Source organism: Rana temporaria, chromosome 2 (assembly GCF_905171775.1).
Source record: "Rana temporaria chromosome 2, aRanTem1.1, whole genome shotgun sequence".
NCBI classification, from domain to species: domain Eukaryota; kingdom Metazoa; phylum Chordata; class Amphibia; order Anura; family Ranidae; genus Rana; species Rana temporaria.
Window position 1 is genome coordinate 241,154,689 of NC_053490.1, and position 20,255 is coordinate 241,174,943.

General features: G+C 47.8%; 1 protein-coding gene across 4 annotated transcripts in view; it reads right to left on the reverse strand.

Annotated features, from left to right (window-relative positions):
* Positions 1–20,255, reverse strand: part of GTF2I (general transcription factor IIi) — a 92,204-nt gene that overhangs the window by 7,373 nt on the left and 64,576 nt on the right. For all 4 annotated transcript variants that reach the window (XM_040336693.1, XM_040336694.1, XM_040336695.1 and 1 more), the window contains 2 exons: positions 4,298–4,481; positions 3,028–3,056 (listed from right to left, as the gene is read on the reverse strand). In XM_040336693.1, coding sequence (XP_040192627.1) covers positions 3,028–3,056; positions 4,298–4,481 — 213 coding nt within the window. The remainder of the gene's footprint in view (positions 1–3,027; positions 3,057–4,297; positions 4,482–20,255) is intronic.

The following is a 20,255-nucleotide window of genomic DNA, read 5'->3' on the forward strand; positions in this document are numbered from 1 at the left end:
CAGCCTTTAATGCACCAAACTGAATAGTCTTTATCTCAAGGGTTTTTATTTGAACAAATCTCACAGAATAGGTTTTCTTCTTTCTAGCAAAATTTCAAAAGATATGTTATATACAGCGTTTTGGATAAGTATTTGTAACACCTACCTTTTCAGTCAGTACCTTATAGAGCCACTTTTGGCTGCATTTACAACTCTATGTCTTTTAGATTTGCACCTTTATATGGTAAATTGTGCAGATTTTCTTGGCAAACGTTTTGGTTAAGTTGGATTGAGACCATTGGTCAACAACAACTTTTAAAACTTGACACAAATTCTCAATAGTATCAAAAGTAAAAAAAGAAAAAGAAAACGCCACCTATGCCTGCCATGTACACAGATCATATGTTTTTGTTTTTTACTTAAAGCGGGGGTTCACCCTATCGACCAAAAAAAAAAATATTTTTTTTCTTTTACCTTAAAATCAGGCATTGTAGCGCGAGCTACAGTATGCCTGTCCCGAATTTTTTACCCCCGTACTCACCTTGTAGTCGTAGATCGAAGATACCGGGGAATGGGCGTGCCTATGGAGAAGGAGGATGATTGACGGCCGGCTCTGGCGCGTCACGCTTCTCCGGAAATAGCCGAAATAGGCTTGGTCTTCACGACGCGTGCGCATAGCCTGTGCGCAGGCGCCGTGAAGAGCCGAGACCTACTCCGGCTGTCTTCGGGGAGAGTGACGTGCCAGGGCCGGCCGTCAATCATCCTCCCTCTCCATAGGCACGCCCATTCCCCGCGGGAGCCGAAATCTACGATGTCGGATTACAAGGTGAGTCCGGGGTTAAAAAAATCGGGACAGGCATACTGTAGCTCGCGCTACAATGCCTGTCTCGATGGTAAAATGTGTCGGGGGGGGGGGGGTGAACTACCGCTTTAAGCAATTGCAAATTTTTACCTTTTTATGTGTGCTACTTAGCTCATTAGTCTTGCAGAAAAGGTCATGAATTGTTCCCAAGCAGGCTTTATTAGGCGTGTATGTGGATCTACATTATAGTCCACAAAATTGTTTAATTTCCCACAATCCTTCACATAGATGGGGTGGGGAATAAAGCCTTGATTTGTCTCCCTCATACCCTCAAACAAGGAAACAACTCGAACAGCCAGTCCACATATAAAAAACAGTAAGTCCAAAAGTGAAGTGAACACTGATAACATTCAGCGATTAAAAATAAAAGTCACTTACACTATGTGGAGTGGGATGTTTTCCTATGTAACAGTAATGCTGTGCCATGCATTGTTTGTGGTCTATGCCACCTGTGGCCACTGGTGGACTAGAATGGGCAAGCTAGGCAAACTGTATGGAACAGTATGGGTGAAGTTGCTGTAACATTCCAATACAAAACTGTCAACCACGGTGGACTGAAAGCGACATTCCGCCACTAGGACGCAATACTGAAAAGATGCTTCCAGGTCTCCCAAGCTATCTTGGTCTCCAAGCTTGTCAAAGGGGCAGAGACCTTGAAACGTTACTGTGGAGACCAAGATAGTTTGGGAGACCCAGAAGCATCCTTGCAGTATTGTGCCCTAGCAGTGGAACGTCACTTCCAGAATGGTTCTATAAAAGGCACACCTTTGTGAAGCATACGGATTATACCTGTCCAACTGCATAACTTCTAAAGGTGTCACCCATGAATTCCTACATTTTCTTTAGACTTATTACTGGCCTCTATCTTATGTGATGAATGCCTTTCTTGCCTAATCACTGAGATTTGGTGGACATTTTTTTGTAGGTGGTGGTGTCATATGCACTCCATTTATTATTAATCAAGGTTGACATGTTAGTAGTGTTCCAGGGAAAGTTCTTATTCTTCCAAACATTTATGCAATTATTTTAAAGACAAAGTGACACCAATTAACCACTTGAGACCCGCGCTATTGACAAAATATGTCAACAGCGCGGCTCTCAAGTGCCAAGTGGACGTCTTTATACGTCCTTTTATGTGCATTACCCGCGTGCGCCTCTGGGGGTGCGCAGCAGGTAAACACTGTCCCGGCGCATCGCTGAAGAGCCAATGCGTGTACCTGGCGGCCGCGATGTCCGCCGGGTACACGCGATCGTCGGTAACACAGCAGGGACGTGGAGCTCTGTGTGTAAACACAGAGCTCCACGTGCTGTCAGAGGAGAGGAGACCGATCTGTGTCCCTTGTACATAGGGACACAGCATCGGTCACCTCCCCCAGTCACCCCCCTCCCCCCACACAGTTCGAACACACCCAGGATACACATTTAACCCCTTCCTCACCCCCTAATGTTAACCCCTTCCCTGCCAGTCACAATTATACAGTAATTAGTGCATTTTTATAGCACTGATCGCTGTATAAATGTGAATGGTCCCAAATGTGTGTCAAAAGTGTCCGATACGTCCGCCGCAATATCGCAGTCCCAATAAAAATCGCAGATCGCCACCATTACTAGTAAAAAAATTTTTTTTTTAAAAAAAATCATAATTCTGTTCCCCATTTTGTAGGCGCTATAACTTTTGCGCAAACCAGTCGCTTATTGCGATTTTTTTTTTTTTTAACAAAAATACGTATCGGCCTTAACTGAGAAAAAAAGTTTTTAAAAAAAAAAAAAATTAAGGATATTTATTATAGCAACAAGTAAAAAATATATATATTTTTTTTAAATTGTCGCTCTTTTTTTGTTTATTAGCGCAAAAAATAAAAACCGCAGAGATGATCAAATACCACCAAAATAAAGCTCTATTTGTGGGGAAAAAAGGACGTAAATTTTGTTTGGGAGCCACATCGCGCGACCGCGCAAATGTCAGTTAAAGCGATGCAGTGCCGGAAGATGAAATTTCGCCTGGGCACGAAGGGGGTTTATGTGCCCAGTAAGCAAGTGGTTAAACTTTATTCAAGTAAATATTTGACTTCAGAAGATAATTGGCCATTAAAACATCAACTCTGACCTGGAAACGTTGTATACAATTTATGTCCTGACTATTGAGGAACATTAAAAAGATGCTTTTGGGCCATAAATATACTTACGAGTATTTAACACCAATCCAGGAAAAGGCCTATAAGAAATGTACACATAGAATATTAACATTTATGATATATTCCATCCAAAACTGAAGTAAAACCATTAGATGCTTGTTATGCCCATTTTACACCATCACCGTTTGTTACTTAATTTAGGATATTTCTTGGTTGATGACTACCACTTTTAACCCAGAAAAAAAAGAAGAAAGAAAAAAAAAAAAACACGATTTCCTGCTTGTGTGGTTTGTTTACACGCTGATCCTTTAGAAAGACGCTGTTTCTAGATTTCCTTTTTGTTGTTCAGTTAATTTTCAAAGTCTTCCTTCAATAAAATACATATAACTTCTGTAAACAGATATATAATACAACATGTCTAAAAAGGTACACAACACAGCCTGTTTTTAGTTAGATCAAATCATTTTTACCCAATATGCAGATACCTGCTTAGATGACAGGGTGGGATACCTACTTCAATGACAGGGTGGCTGAATGGCATGCATTTGGATATTGTAAAGGGAAATATTCTAGTGTATGTGTAGTGTGGTGTGGTTTCCCAGCGGACCCTTGATCGGGATTCTCCCCACAGGAACCATAAGGGCACTGGGAAATCAATCTTGCCCGTAACTAGATAAGGGGAATTGTTCTAAGTTGAGATGCAATTGATGCTACAAGGCTATAAGACAAACTTGTATGCATTCATTCATTCCTCCTACTCTCTATGCTGTCCGTGTACCAAGACATTGTTTGCTGCCATTCGCATGACCAAAACAGATACAGTATCTTTGTGGGTATTTTAAAGTAGAACTAATGCCGCACAAAGGTAAAAGGCAAAGCAAGGTTTTCAGCCTCTTGATTGGCCAGTGGGGGATGACATCCCCGCAAGTATGGGCTTGGGAGTCAGTAATTCCAACACAGCAGGAGTGTGACGAGAATTCAGGCTGAACTATGCATATGCAGCTCAGTGTACATTCAAAGTACATTAGAAGACTATAAGTGTGTATTATTATACAATACACATAGCATGTCTCTTCTACAAAGAAGTGTGGCCTGCTTGCAATATTTTTACATTTTAGATTTAGCTCCACTTTAATATTCTTCCCAATGGTAACATTTTTGAGCAACATGGTATTTTTAACTGTTCTCACTTTCAAAACTAGTAACAAGAGACAAAAAAGTCAATGTTTTCAGAGACGACTCAAGTCCAATTAGGCTCTAAAACATATTTTTTATTAAAAGCCATCCGCTGAAAGTATCATGTATATATTACTGCACTTACCTTATAACTGTAAATTTTATGAATTCTCCAGAGTCCAGAATTCTTCTCATAGAGCTTATTTCTAGGTAACTGGGGGCTTTGAATGTAACACCTGGTGGCATACCATCTACTACTACACATCCTGGGTTGGCAGTAATTTTTCTGTAGGGGACTTTCACTGGATAGTTCATTCCAATGGCTTCACCTATAAAACATAGCATTGCTAAATGTTGGCACACTGTATTAAGAATGAACATTGAGTACACTGGGGCCCTGTGGTAGAACAGTACATCCTTACTAGGCAGTTGGACACTACAAAAAAAGTATGTACAAATGTAGTGCAATATGGTGTCCAAAATTAATTTGTGTAATATCCCTCTAACGAAATGTAGCAATAGTAAGGAGCAATGCTGGGTGAGAAAAAAAGGATATTACATAAACTTATGACCAACAGTTATTTTTTGGTATCATCCTCAGCTGGTTGCAGGAGACACCCACTGGGTCATATGTGGTAACTGTTGAGTATTGGGAAATACATTTAACCACCAAATAATCTTTTTATCTGTAAACATACAATTTGTAAATCAGGCCTCACACAAGACAGGAAAGAGGGCTTCCTTATTCCAACACATCTGAACGTGTCGAAGTGTACACTTACTTAGCAGTAATAGGATTTTAAAGAAAGCTGCTCATAACAGTTTGCAGATCTCAAATACATCATATTGAAAACAGTCTGTCCATTGTAAAATCTCATAGCAGGACAGACTCTCTTTGTGGCAGTCTACCTCCAGAATGGCCCGTTCCACTTTATACACAGCAGTCTGTTTAGCACAATTTTTTTTTTAAGCTAAAACTCTGGGAAATTTGGATTTTTGTTTTACTTGCAAAATCATTTTCTAGGAGTACATCACAGAACACAGGGCTCCTCCTGTTCATGACAATATGGGATGTCCCAAAGCACTGAACATGGTGGGCAACACAGCAAAAAAGGCCAACATCTTCAAGTTAGTGTGCGCCACATTTGCTGGGAAGCCCACTGGTTTTCTGTGTCTACGACAGTCTGGGACCCTGAGATTTCTCTTGGGAGAACTGATCCATAGAGGATTCCCAATCCTCAACAACTTCCCCCTTATCCTCCTTTTGAGGAGGTTTCTCAGATGCCTCATCTCCTCACAAAAGGGGAGTAGGGGAAGGACAGTGCCCACTCTTGTGTCTCAGGCATTTCAAGCCTGTGGGAACCCCTGAAAGCGGATTCTGCAAACCAGAAAAGGACAGGGATTCAGAGCTAATCTGATCATTTGGGAAGCCATTTTAGTACAATCTGTGCAGTCATCCCAACCTGATGGAGAAATTTGGGAGACCACCCTATAGTTCTTCCTTCCACCTCATTGCCTGTGCAAGACCATAGCTTTCTAGGGATTAATAGGCCTTTTATACCCTATAAGGGAGCAGTCCCTCAGTTCACAGACATGTTGACCAAATCAAGAACACTTAACTGGCAAGTCGCCTCTAATTGACAATTGTCCCAATACTTGTGCCCCAATTCCGATGCAATGTATGCTGCTGCAGGTGTGCAGTCAGCGCGTCTGAAAGTAGCTGAGCCGCTAGAGCTGTCCTGTGCTGTTGGGAGTTGGTAACATGGGATCACACGTGTTACTGGGCACCGGGAACCAGTAAAATGGTCTTGTGCAATGATGTCATCGGGCACATGCACAGTCCCATTTAAACACTGCTACCTTGAGGTTTACACTGCCCAAACCACATGTTCCACCAGCACTCACCAACCCATGTTGTGGAGCCAAAAGGAGGGGGGAATCACTGCCCTGTACTTCTTAAGCACCCTGCCAGTGAGATCACATGATACACAGTACCCTGGAGATTGCTGCTGGTAGGGTCCAGCTCCAACTGGCAGCATTACAGACGTTCCCGTTGTTGCATGCAAGATCGGGGTACAGTCCTTCTTTGACTCCTGGCTGCAGACCACCAATCTGGAAGAAGCCCTTCTCTGCCCCAGAAGAGGTGTTATTATAGACCACAAAATAGGGGACTAAGACCATGAAAGAAGAGCCCGAGAGAGACATCTGTATGCACATCCATTACCTAAGGGCACAATCTAAAACCCCTGTTAGACTTACCGGTAACGGTATTTCCAGGAACCTTCCATGACACCTACTTGAGAGATGATTGGCTCTGCCCTCCACAGGAAACACAAAGCAGATACAATTTAAAAGGCCCTTCCTTTTCCTCTGACCCTCAGTTGTTTGAAGATCAAGTAAATCTCCACCAAAAGTGCACTCAGCAGAGGGAAAAAAAAAAACAAAAACACAGAAACTCATAAAAACACCACCACCAGGTAAACAAGGTCGACCAGTATAAAACAGAATAGGGTAGGAATATAGACAATGTCCTCTAGAATCCTCAGAAGGGGTCTTTACAGGAAAGATACTATAGAGCAGAAATCCTTCTCCCTGACATAATAGCCAAAAGGAAGGAAATCTTCAAAGAAATTAATTTCAGGGAAGCCTCATGCAAAGGCTCAAAAGGAGCCCCTGTAAGAGCATTTAATACCAATGACAGATCCCAGGGAGAAACGTGCTTGACGATCTTGGGAGCATGTCGATATCTGTCTGAAAGGAAACTCCTGACTTAAGGATCTTCCGCTAGTCTCCTTTCTGCAAACAAAGATAGGGCAGTAACCTGAACTCTAAGGCCTAGTACACACGAGAGGATTTATAAGCGGAAACGGTCCGGGGGACCGTTTCCGCGGATAAATCCTCTGGCGGATTTTGATCTCATGGTTGTACTAACCATGAGATCAAAATCCCCGCGGAATTCCGTCCGCGGTGACGTGTCGCGCCGTCGCCGCGATGATGACGCGGCGACGTGCGCGACGCTGTGATATAAGAACTTCCACGCATGTGTCGAATCATTACGACGCATGCGGGGGATGGATTCGGACGGATTGATCCGGTGAGTCTGTACAGACCAGCGGATCAATCCGTTGGACTGGATTCCAGCGGATCGATTTCTTAGCATGTCAAGAAATTTTGATCCGCTGGAAATCCATCCCCGGGGACAAAAATCCGCGGAAACAGATCCGCTGGATCGTACACACCAGGGGATCTATCCGCTGAAACCGGTCCGCGGATCAATTCCAGCGGATCGATCCTCTCGTGTGTACGGGGCCTAAGGGTGCTGACAGAGTCCTTTCTCTACTCCCCTCTGCAAAAAATCCAATATACAGGGAGTGGAGAAAGAATCTAAACTCTATTTCCTGTGTTCTTCTGACTAACTTACGGCTGTCCAGGATAGTTTGAATAACCCTCTATGAACATCCCCTCAACTGTAGGATGCGCCGCTCACCCTCCAGGCTGTCAAATGGAAGGTCTGAGGGTTTGGATGCAACATCGGTCCCTGATGGAACAGATCCTTCAGATCTGGTAGGGGCCAGGGAGGATATACAGAAAGGGCCTTCAGAGAGGAAAACCAACTCCTCCTCGGCCACCAGGGTGCAATCAGAACCACTTCTGCCCAGTCCTGAATAATTTTAAGAGGCAATAGGGGAAAGGAGGGAAGGTGTAGGCCAGAGTGAAATCCCATGGGAAGGAGAGAGCATCCGTCCCCAACGACTCCGTCTCTCTCTCCAGTGAGAAGAACGCCAGCAGTTTTTTGTTGAGAATAGAGGCAAAAAGATCCACTGTGTGCAGATCACATTTTAGCACAACCTCCCGAAACGTGCCCTGATAAAGTTCCCAACCGCTGGAACTGATGCTCACCCTGCTCAGATAGTTCGCCAGCGCATTCTCTGACCCCTTGATGTGGACTGCCCTGACTGAAGTGACATTGATCTCTGCCCAGGACAGGATCTGCTGTGTTAATGTTAGAAGCGACTCCGAGCAAGAGCCCCCTTGCTTATTCAGGTACGCCACAGTTATGGCATTGTCTGAGAAAATTAATAGGTCTTTTGAATAGACCCTCTCTTTCAGAGACATAAGAGCTTTCCCCACAGCTAGCTCCCTGAAATTTGAGAAGTGGCCTGCCTCCTTTGGCAACCATGCTCTCTTAAGAGTAAGCACCCCAGCCCCACAGACTGGCGTCTGTGGTAATTTTTACCGAAGCATGTTGTGCCCAGTTATTCCCTCCCTGCAGGTGTACCCGCTGCTCCCACCAGGAGAGATTGAGAAAATCCTCTCTTGGCAGCTGCACCAGCTGATCTAGAGAATCCTTCCTGCGATCCCAATGGAGTAAATTAAACGCCTGAAGGGGTCTGGAGTGTAATTGGGCCCAAGGCACCCCTGGGATGGCTGCAGTCATCAATCCTAATAACTGCATGATATGCCGAAGGGAGGTCTGCGGGAGCAGCTTGAAGGCCTGCACGGAGAGAAGAATTTTCTAAATTTTCTCTTCGGGAAGAAAAATATTTTGGACAACAGAGTCTATAAGATACCCTAGAAAAAGTATGCTCTGGGAGGGCACCAGGCAAGACTTCTGCTGGTTGATTTTCCACCCCAATTTCTGAAAGGTCTGAAAAACTAATTGCAGATCCTGAACAAGGGACTCTGTCTCAAGCAAAGATAAAAAAAATCATCTAGATATGGGACAATATATACACTCTGTATCCGAAAAAAGGCCAGGACTTCGGCCATGATTTTTGTAAAAATTCTGGGTGCTGCCAAAAGACCAAAATTAAGGGCATTGAACTGCCAAAGACTTGGCCCATTTTTCATGAGAATCGCAAATCTGAGGAACTTTCGGTAACTCTGGCAGATTGGTACATGAAGAGAAGCATCCTGGAGATGAAGGGTTATCATGAAGACCCCTGGTAATAACAGATTTCTTACAGAATAAATATTTCCCATCCGGAAATGTCTGTAAACTATAAATGTGTTCAGGACGCTTAAATTGATGACCACACGAAAGCCGCCGGAAGTTTTCTTGTTTAGAAGAATGTGGGAATAAAATCCCCGGAATTTTTGAATCTCCGAACAGGAGAAATAACTCCCTCCGTTTGCCACACAAAAATTAGATTCATCATGGCTTGCCATCTCTTTTGGTCTCTCGGCAGATGGACAAGAAAAAACTTTTGAATTCCAAACTGTAACCCCTTTCCAATGTTTGAAGAATAAAAGAATTGTCGGAAATCTGACTATTCTTTGACGAAATGAGACAACCTTCCCCCTACCCCTATTCTGGCGTCACTGGGGATTTTTGGAAGAGGCTGAAGGAGCAAAGAGGGTCCCCACTTTTTGCTTGTCTTTGTAAAAAGACCACTTCTACTTTGCCTGTTGGTTTAAGGCCTCATTCACACAGGCGGACTCCGTCGCTACAGAGTCCGCCTGCTCCCGTCAGCTCAGCGGCAGATCAGTCCACAGATCTCCGCTGAGCCGACGGATGACAAGCTCCTCTCTGCTCACTGAGCGGGGAGGGGCTTGTCGGGCACCGCTGTCCTCCTATGGAGCGATCTGATGAAAAACGGACAGCATGTCCGTTTTCATCAGATCTTACCCGATCCGATCCACATGGGGTCGGATGTCAGTGGACATGTCTCCGCTGACATCCGACGCTCCATAGCGATGCATGGAGCGGCCGTTCAGGTCCGTGACAGACGGACCCGAACGGCCCGTAGTGTGAATGAGGCCTTAAAATTAACCTTGTTTTGGAAGCCGCAAAAAGGCCTCTTATTTTGGGGCTTATTCCTTTGGAAAGAAGGGAACCATTTACTCTTCTCAGAGGAACGAGCTAGGACCTCCACTAAGGAGGAACCGAATAAGAGCTTGCCTTCAAAGGGTATGCAGAGCTTATTCTTGGAGGTAAGGTCACCCTCCCAAGACTTAAGCCAGATAGCCCACCTAGCTGAATTAATGAGAGCAGAAGACCTGGCTACAGATTTTACAGAATCTGCTGCTGCATGAGCTAAAAAGGCCACTGACCTAGCAATGAGTGGGAGAGATTCCCTAATCTCCTCTTTGGGGGTGTCAGAAGAAAGAAGATCATCCAGACGCTGAACCCAAACCTCTAAAATTCCTAGCCACACAGGTGGATGCTACCGCTGAATCCAAAAGAAAAAGCTGAAGCATCCCAGGCCTTACGAAGCAACAAGTCCATTTGATCCTTAAGGACCCCAGAGTCCTCAAAAGGAAAGAACTGACCTCTTGGACACCTGTGACATAGGGACATCTAATCTAGGACACCTAGATTGTAAAGAAACCTCCTCAAACTCAGACTGAAAAGGAAACCTTCTTTTGTGCCCTCTAGACTGGAACAACCTTTTTTCAGGCTCTTTCCACTCAGAAAGAATCATGTCCTTAAGTGACTGGTGTACAGGAAAAGTTCGACTTCCGCCCCTGTAGACCCCTATATAGTCTATCCTGTACAGATTGGGCTTGCAGTGGCATCTCAATCTGCTCGGAGGTATATATTGTCTTTAACAGTTTGTCAATATCTTCAACTGGAAAAAGATACTTAGAACTCCCCGTATCTTCCTCTGATGCAGATTCCACATCAGATGAAGAACCCGGATTCTCACCTTCTTCTAGATCAGAAGCATAGCGTGAACTAATGGTCTCAGACACTAACAGAGGAAGGGATCTAGCTGAGGCTGAAGGCTCTTGCGCTATGGATCTCTAGATGAGGAAGGCCCTAGTCCAGCTACCCTGTCATTAAGGGACCAGAAGGAGGCCACTACCTCCTTCATAGAAGACATTAACTCTTTAAAAGAGGAAGTCTCTCGGATCAGACCAGACGCGTCATAGATATAATATCGGCCCTGAATTCTGGTTGGGATGGGGGAGGGAAGCGGGGTGCCTTGCTGTTGTCATTGGACTTGTGTAAGGCATTTGATTCCGTCTTGGGATTACCTTTTTTTCATACTTGGGCGGTATGGGTTTGGGTCAAATTTTTTGACGACGCTTCGCTCGGTCTACACAGCCCCGACTGCGAGTCTCTCGGTTAAAGGCTATCGATCCCCGGACATACACATAGGTAGGGGTACCCGACAGGGCTGCCCACTTTCCCCCCTGCTGTTCATTATGGCCTTAGAACCTCTCGCTATTAAGATTAGAACACATCCGGACATCCTAGGGGTCAGCTGTGGGGGCCGAGAGCATAAATGCGCTATGTTTGCGGATGACATCCTCTTGCTCCTTTCTTCCCCGGTTGCCTCTATACCCCATTTGAATCTCGTCTTAGGAAAATTCGCAACATTTTCGGGGCTATCTGTGAATCAGTCTAAATCCCAGGCCCTCAATGTCTCCCTGCCACCTCACATAGTTCGAGCCCTTCAACAGTCCTTCACTTTTAACTGGCAGAAGGATGCCCTGCCTTACCTGGGCATCTTCCTGACCCCGACCCTCTCCACTCTATATAAGAGAAACTACCCCCCCCCTGTTTCGTAGACTGCTGGATGATCTTCAGAGATGGTCTCGGAGTCCTCCGTCGTGGTTCCGTAGGCTGTATTCTATCAAAATGACTATTCTCCCCAAGGTGCTGTACCTATTCAGGACCCTTCCGATTGCAATAGTGGGTGCGGACCTCAAAAGATTCCAGGCTAAATTGCTTGATTTTATATGGGCTCACGGGAGGCCCAGAGTGAACAGACGGACATTGTACACTCCTAAATTGGGAGGGGGTTTGGGTGTGCCTGATCTTCTCAGATACTTTCATGCAGCTCAATTGGCCCATCTGACCCGCTTCCATACAGCTCGACCCAGGCCGCTCTGGATGGAATTGGAGTCCTCCGTATGTGCAGACAGAGAAATCTCCCACTTAATGTGGCTTGGGGGGAAGGAGAGGCCGCCCATAATGTGTCCGTCTCTGTCATTTGCTCTCAGCCTATGGGACCGCCTAACGGCCAAACACAAGTTTAAGTCCCCACATACGCCTCTGGCACCACTGTTTCGTAATCCTCTGTTTACCCCGGGTCTCCACCCCCAGGACTTTACCTGGTGGACTAACAAGGGTCTATTGAGGATAGCGGACTTTTGTGACCACAGGGGAGTTCTCTCGAGGTCTGTCCTGCAGGAGAAATATAAACTCCCAAATGCTGAGTTTTTCCGTTATACACAAATTGCCCATTTTTTGTCATCACTGAATCATGCTTCTGACGTTACTACTAGTACTCCCATGGAGCACCTTTGTACGACCTTTGACAAACATGCTGGACATATATCCCTGATTTATAGTCTCCTATCCTCTAGCTCCCAAAAGTTAGACTATATGCTGAAATGGGAGCAGGATACGGGTGAGCCACTGGACCTTGCTGAGTGGGGTACATTGTCGCAAAGTGCCTCTAAAACTTATATTAACACCTCTTTGATAGAAGCAAATTACAAGGTATTGTTGAGGTGGTACATGGTCCCGGCGCGAGTGGCAACCTTTGTCCCTGGGGCGTCCCCGCGGTGCTTCAGGGGTTGCGCTGCAGACGGTACTATGTACCACGTCTGGTGGCTATGTCCGAAGGTGAGACGGTTTTGGATCCGTACGTACAACTTTATATACTCACTGACTCAGGTCAATCTTCGTAAGTCGCCCCTGGATGCACTGTTGGGACGTCCGATCAAGGGAACATCGAAATGTACAAAAAAGCTAATAGCATACATATTTACAGCGGCTAGGATTTCAATAGCAAGGTCCTGGAGGTCCCCCACCGTTCCTTTCTATCTGCTGAAGGCTAAATTATCTTGGATAATGGTGAATGAGAGGCTATCCGCCATCCTGGCAGACAAGGTTGCAGTGTTTCACAGGATCTGGGACCCTTGGATTGACTATCTCACGACTACGTGAGATGTAGATTGCTACTGGTGAATGACCCTTTGATGCTGGAGTGCTCCCCCCATCTCTTCCTTCTTTCTTCCTTCCCTTTCCTGTTTTTCTAGTCTTTTTCTCTTTGGTGCTTTTCTGTTTTTTTTATTTTTCTCATTATTATTTTATTGCCGATGCATATTACTCTTGTTTTACTGAGTAACGGGTCTTTGAGATCAGTTGGGCTCCCCGCCGGGAGGCCCGGTAGTAGTTCTGGTTAATCCCCCCTTTTTTTAATTTTTTTCCTATATATCCGTTGACAGTTTTGTGGTATAAATTTGGGTAACTCTCATACGCTGGTTATACTGTTGTATTCTCATTGACTCGTACCTGTAACTTGAATTATACTGCATGGACAGACTATACCTGTCCTATTATTGTATTTCTACTTGGAAATTTAATAAAAACATTGGAAACAAAAGAGGAAGTCTCTGAACTAGCTCTGGATGGAATACAATCCTCACAAAATAGTTTCTTATAACTATCAGAAAGCCTGGCCCTACAGTTCCCACATTTCTTCTTCACCAGTTTGGCCTAGAAAAAAGACAGAAATAAGAACCATAAACAAAAAAGGTCCATACAAAAAAAGTCCCCTGCTGTAGAAGCTATCCACAGACAAGGGCTTACCTTGGGGGCAGTATGGGACCCACAAGCTGCCGCTGGTTTAATCCGAGCAGGCGCTCCATCCTCAGACCTGTCCTCAAGCTCCATCAGGCAAGCGGAGATCGGCCGGAGCGATAGGCTGCTGTTGTCCTGCTAAATGCGCCTGTCCGGCGTTCAGCAGACTGTTACCCAGGCAGCGTGTCCTTAGTGTATCACAACGTGCTTCCTTTAAGCAAACGAACGGCACCCGGAAGTGTGTTCGTAACTTCCGGTGCCATCCAGTCACCGGAAGCCATCTTGGTACACCTTGGCAAAGCACAAGGAGGACACAGTTTCACACAGCCAGAGCTGGGGGAGGGGGGGAACGAAACAAAGGGAGTTGCCACCACCTCAGAAATAGGGAACCCTTCTGGTAGAAAGTACAGGACAATCGCCCAGGACTTGGCCACAACTAGTTCTGGATGTTACCAGAGAAGGGGGGTCCACCAACCACAGTTACCAGACCTAAGAAAACAAAAAATATGTTGGAGGTTCTGGAAGCACAAAACAACTGAGGTTCAGAGGAAAGGGAGGAATTGTATCCGATTTGTGTTTCCTGTGGAGGGCGGAGCCAATCATCTCAAGTAGCTGTCCTGGAAGGTGAAAGGGGAAAAAAATCAAGTCTCATCTGAGCTGGGAGGATGAGAATTCCAGTTTTTTTCTGCTCAGTGTCAGCTAACCCTAAGGTGGCAAAATAACCCAAGTAGTCATGAATATGAAGTACCCTGTGTCCTGTGATGTACGATAAGCAAGGATGAGCTCTGGCGTGTTCGCAAAGCCCACGTGCAGAGCCCGCCGGGAAGTCGGCACTGCGCTGATCACAGGCAGTGAGGCATTTCCCAATCTCTGCAGCCGTGCATTGGGGCAAAGTCTCACTGCCTGCGATTAGCGCAGTGCTGTGCCGACTTCCTGGCGGGCTCTGCGCGTAGGCTTTGCAAACACGCCGGAGCTCATCCTTAACGATGAGGAAAAAACATGTTTTGTGAATATATTAAGTGGAGAGCGAGCAACCCACTATCATCACTGTACTAGAGCCAAAACTGTACATTTCAGCTTCAGAAGTTCAGTGCCTACAGTAGTGGATGGGATTAAGAGAGAAGTATGTTTTTTTTATCCCATAATCGTACTTGTCTAGGTGGATGCAGCATCAGTCAGAGGTTGCATCTGTTCCCCAGCACCTCTTTACTGAGAACCGAGCCACTGAACACTGCCAATGGCTCAGTTCTCTCACCTCCCTAAGTGGAGAGCTGCTGCCTGTCCAATCTGAAAGCTCTCCTGCACTGCTCCTCCACACTCACTGGAGCGCTGAGCTGTGGAGGGGTGGGAAGCAGCTGTCTCAGCGGCTCGCTGAGAGGCTGAGACACCCATCAGTCCAGGCACCTGGCAGGTCCAGACTTCCAGAGTCGGGATGACGCAGTGCCTGGACTGATCTTGGTAACGTCAGCAGAAAGCGGACTTCAGACCGCTCTCTGCTGAAAATGGGTCACAGGAGTGCAAAACGAATTGCACTCCTGTGACCCATAGGAGAATCCCAGCCGAATGAGCTCAGGCTGGACCTCTCCTTTAATGAAACCAAGAGATTAACTAAAGCAGCAGTATCCACATGTGGGACACCTGTCATTAAAAAGGTAATTTTTTTGACACGCCAAATGTTCAAAAAATATTCCCCCCCCCCCCCCCTGGAGTTCACCCTTATAAAGATATACAGTCAAGCTGAGCAAGCAAGCTGAGTGTGTGAATTCTAAATTTGACAATTACAGCTCCAGGATTCAAAGGAATTGCCATACAACCCCCCCCCCCCCCCCCCATCAATTTCCCCCTATGTTTTGATGTCTGTCTATCTTGTTTTAAAGAACCAAAATGTCTTAGTTTCTTTGAAGAGATACCTAATTCCCTAACCATGACCAAATTTTCACAAGTACAATCAAAGAGAGAACTTTGTAATTCTAATTTAACAAAATTTCTGACAGTAGAGAACATTGAAAACTAAAAGAACCCTGTGCTGTGAGTGAACTAGAATTAATTCTAATAAGGAAATAAAAACTGCTCCCCATAAAGTGCTAATTGCAGACTTTGTAGAATGTGGGGTGTATATTAATTGGGGCACTTGAATCAATAAACAAGATTGTATACTATAAGCTAAATTCCATAGCATAATCAAATAAAGTGCATAGTGCTTAAAGGGTTTGTAAAGGAATTTTTTTTTTTTTATCTTAATAGCTTCCTTTACCTTAATGCAGTGCTGTTTTCATGTCCTCGTTGTTCGTTTTTGCTCTCAAGTTGCTGTAATTCTTCTCTGATCTCCACACTTCCTGGTTGTCTGTTTCCTGATAACCACAGTACTGGGAGCTTTCTCTCTGTGGTCACCAATCAAGGAGGTGTGATTACTGTGTGTCTAAAACCCCACAGCACCAATCAGTTTAGTTTTCCAAACCATCACTGCCATGTATTGGCTCTGTACAGCAGAGGCAGGAAACAACATGCAAAAACTAAACTAGAAACTACAGGTACATTATATGATTGATTTTTATCTATTTTTAATCGTTTTTAAAAGGAATCAGTTAACTATTATGTCTCTATACCCTGTAAACCAGACCTGGGCAAACTACGGCCCGCGGGCCGTATACAGCCCGGCGGACCTTTTAATCCGGCCCACCCCCGCCGCCGAAACCGCCGCCGCTGCCACGTTAATCACCGCGGCGGGGAACATTAGACAGCGTTCGTTTGAACAGCTGTTTTCCCCGCCGCGCATAAACACTCCCCCTTGGACGGATCTGTCCAATCGCGAGCAAGGGGGAGTCACATAGACACTCCCCCTTGCTCGCGATTGGACAGATCCGTCCAAGGGGGAGTAAATGGCATAGACACTCCCCCTTGGACGGATCTGTCCAATCGCGAGCAAGGGGGAGTCACATAGACACTCCCCCTTGCTCGCGATTGGACAGATCCGTCCAAGGGGGAGTGTCTATGCGCAGCGGGGAAAACAGCTGTTCAAACGAACGCTGTCTTTAATGTTCCCCGCCGCGGTGATAACAGTAGGCAGGGCAGGGCCGGGAGGGGTCACACGCAGCCACTTGTGCCAACACATGCAGCCACTTGTGCCAACACATGCAGCCACTTGTGCCAACACATGCAGCCACTTGTGCCAACACACGCAGCCACTGTGCCACCATAAATTGTCGCCACTGTGCCAATCACATGTAGCCACTGTGCCAATCACACGTAGCCACTGTGCCAATCACACGCAGCCACTGTGCCAATCACACGCAGCCACTGTGCCAATCACACGCAGCCACTGTGCCCAAACACAGCCACTGTTCCCAAACACAGCCACTGTGCCAATCACACGCAGCCACTGTGCCACCATAAATTGTCGCCACTGTGCCAATCACACGTAGCCACTGTGCCAATCACACGCAGCCACTGTGCCAATCACACGCAGCCACTGTGCCAATCACACGCAGCCACTGTGCCAATCACATGCAGCTACTGTGCCCATCAAACGCAGCCACTGTGCCCATCAAACGCAGCCACTGTGCCCATCAAACGCAGCCACTGTGCCAATCACACGCAGCCACTGTGCCAATAACACGCAGCCACTGTGCAATCAATTGTTGCCACTGTTCCCAAACACAGCCACTGTGCCAATCACATGCAGCCACTGTGCCAATCACAAGCAGCCACTGTGCCAATCACACGCAGCCACTGTGCCAATCACATGCAGCCACTGTGCCAATCACACGCAGCCACTGTACCAATCACATGCAGCCACTGTGCCCATCACACGCAGCCACTGTGCCATCAATTGTCGCCACTGTGCCCATCAAACGCAACCACTGTGCCATCACACGCAGCCACTGTGCCATCACATGCAGCCTCCTGTGTCATGTCCCCAGCGTCTGTCCCCCTCCTGTGCCATGTCCCCAGCGTCTGTCCCCCTCCTGTGTCATGTCCCCAGCGTCTGTCCCCCTCCTGTGTCATGTCCCCAGCGTCTGTCCCCCTCCTGTGTCATGTCCCCAGCGTCTGTCCCCCTCCTGTGTCATGTCCCCAGCGTCTGTCCCCCTCCTGTGTCATGTTCCCAGCCTCTGTCCCCCTCCTGTGTCATGTCCCCAGCCTCTGTCCCCCTCCTGTGTCATGTCCCCAGCCTCTGTCCCCCTCCTGTGTCATGTCCCCAGCCTCTGTCCCCCTCCTGTGCCATGTCCCCAGCCTCTGTCCCCCTCCTGTGCCATGTCCCCAGCCTCTGTCCCCCTCCTGTGTCATGTCCCCAGCCTCTGTCCCCCTCCTGTGTCATGTCCCCAGCCTCTGTCCCCCTCCTGTGTCATGTCCCCAGCCTCTGTCCCCCTCCTGTGTCATGTCCCCAGCCTCTGTCCTCCTCCTGTGTCATGTCCCCAGCCTCTGTCCCCCTTCTGTGCCATGTCCCCAGCCTCTGTCCCCCTCCTGTGCCATGTCCCCAGCCTCTGTCCCCCTCCTGTGTCATGTCCCCAGCCTCTGTCCCCCTCCTGTGTCATGTCCCCAGCCTCTGTCCCCCTCCTGTGTCATGTCCCCAGCCTCTGTCCCCCTCCTGTGTCGTCCCCAGCCTCTGTCCCCCTCCTGTGCCATGTCCCCAGCCTCTGTCCCCCTCCTGTGTCATGTCCCCAGCGTCTGTCCCCCTCCTGTGCCATGTCCCCAGCCTCTGTCCCCCTCCTGTGTCATGTCCCCAGCCTCTGTCCCCCTCCTGTGTCATGTCCCCAGCCTCTGTCCCCCTCCTGTGTCGTCCCCAGCCTCTGTCCCCCTCCTGTGCCATGTCCCCAGCGTCTGTCCCCCTCCTGTGCCATGTCCCCAGCGTCTGTCCCCCTCCTGTGCCATGTCCCCAGCCTCTGTCCCCCTCCTGTGTCATGTCCCCAGCCTCTGTCCCCCTCCTGTGTCGTCCCCAGCCTCTGTCCCCCTCCTGTGCCATGTCCCCAGCCTCTGTCCCCCTCCTGTGCCATGTCCCCAGCGTCTGTCCCCCTCCTGTGTCATGTCCCCAGCGTCTGTCCCCCTCCTGTGTCATGTCCCCAGCGTCTGTCCCCCTCCTGTGCCATGTCCCCAGCCTCTGTCCCCCTCCTGTGTCATGTCCCCAGCCTCTGTCCCCCTCCTGTGTCGTCCCCAGCCTCTGTCCCCCTCCTGTGTCATGTCCCCAGCCTCTGTCCCCCTCCTGTGCCATGTCCCCAGCCTCTGTCCCCCTCCTGTGTCATGTCCCCAGCCTCTGTCCCCCTCCTGTGTCATGTCCCCAGCCTCTGTCCCCCTCCTGTGTCATGTCCCCAGCCTCTGTCCCCCTCCTGTGTCATGTCCCCAGCCTCTGTCCCCCTCCTGTGTCATGTCCCCAGCCTCTGTCCTCCTCCTGTGTCATGTCCCCAGCCTCTGTCCCCCTCCTGTGCCATGTCCCCAGCCTCTGTCCCCCTCCTGTGCCATGTCCCCAGCCTCTGTCCCCCTCCTGTGTCATGTCCCCAGCCTCTGTCCCCCTCCTGTGTCATGTCCCCAGCCTCTGTCCCCCTCCTGTGTCATGTCCCCAGCCTCTGTCCCCCTCCTGTGTCGTCCCCAGCCTCTGTCCCCCTCCTGTGCCATGTCCCCAGCCTCTGTCCCCCTCCTGTGTCATGTCCCCAGACTCTGTCCCCCTCCTGTGTCATGTCCCCAGCCTCTGTCCCCCTCCTGTGTCGTCCCCAGCCTCTGTCCCCCTCCTGTGCCATGTCCCCAGCGTCTGTCCCCCTCCTGTGCCATGTCCCCAGCGTCTGTCCCCCTCCTGTGCCATGTCCCCAGCCTCTGTCCCCCTCCTGTGTCATGTCCCCAGCCTCTGTCCCCCTCCTGTGTCGTCCCCAGCCTCTGTCCCCCTCCTGTGTCATGTCCCCAGCCTCTGTCCCCCTCATGTGCCATGTCCCCAGCCTCTGTCCCCCTCCTGTGTCATGTCCCCAGCGTCTGTCCCCCTCCTGTGCCATGTCTATAACAAGTACTCGTACCAGTTTTCCAACAATGATATTTACTGCTTTTTATAAAGAAATACAATTGATTTTATGCAGTATTGAGTTTAGCCTTTTGGCCCGGCCCTCCAAAATATTTTTAGTTTCTCATGTGGCCCCATCGAAAAAATAATTGCCCACCCCTGCTGTAAACAGTCATTTCAGCAAAAAATATTTTTTTATTTACAACTCCTTTAATAGATATTAATATTCTTATGTGAATACTATAGTGCCTAAGAATAATTCATCAATGAACGAAGTGCATCAAGAAAACAGCAAACAGGATAAAGAGAATATTTACACCATCACCACTGCCAATGATGCGCATCCCGGTCACGTTTACACTTCCAGTTCCTGTTACCCAGGCACGCTGATCCACCACAGCGTGAGCGGTATGGCCGCTTCTCAACCCTACTTGGTAACAGATGCGATTTACTTCCAGTGCCGAGGAAAGGCACATTGTAAAGTAAGCGGCCATTTGGCTTGTGGTTTTAATTACTTTATTTTTAATCAAACTGTATTACACTATGGCCCTGCTTTTCTTCATTTTTTTTTCTGAATGACAT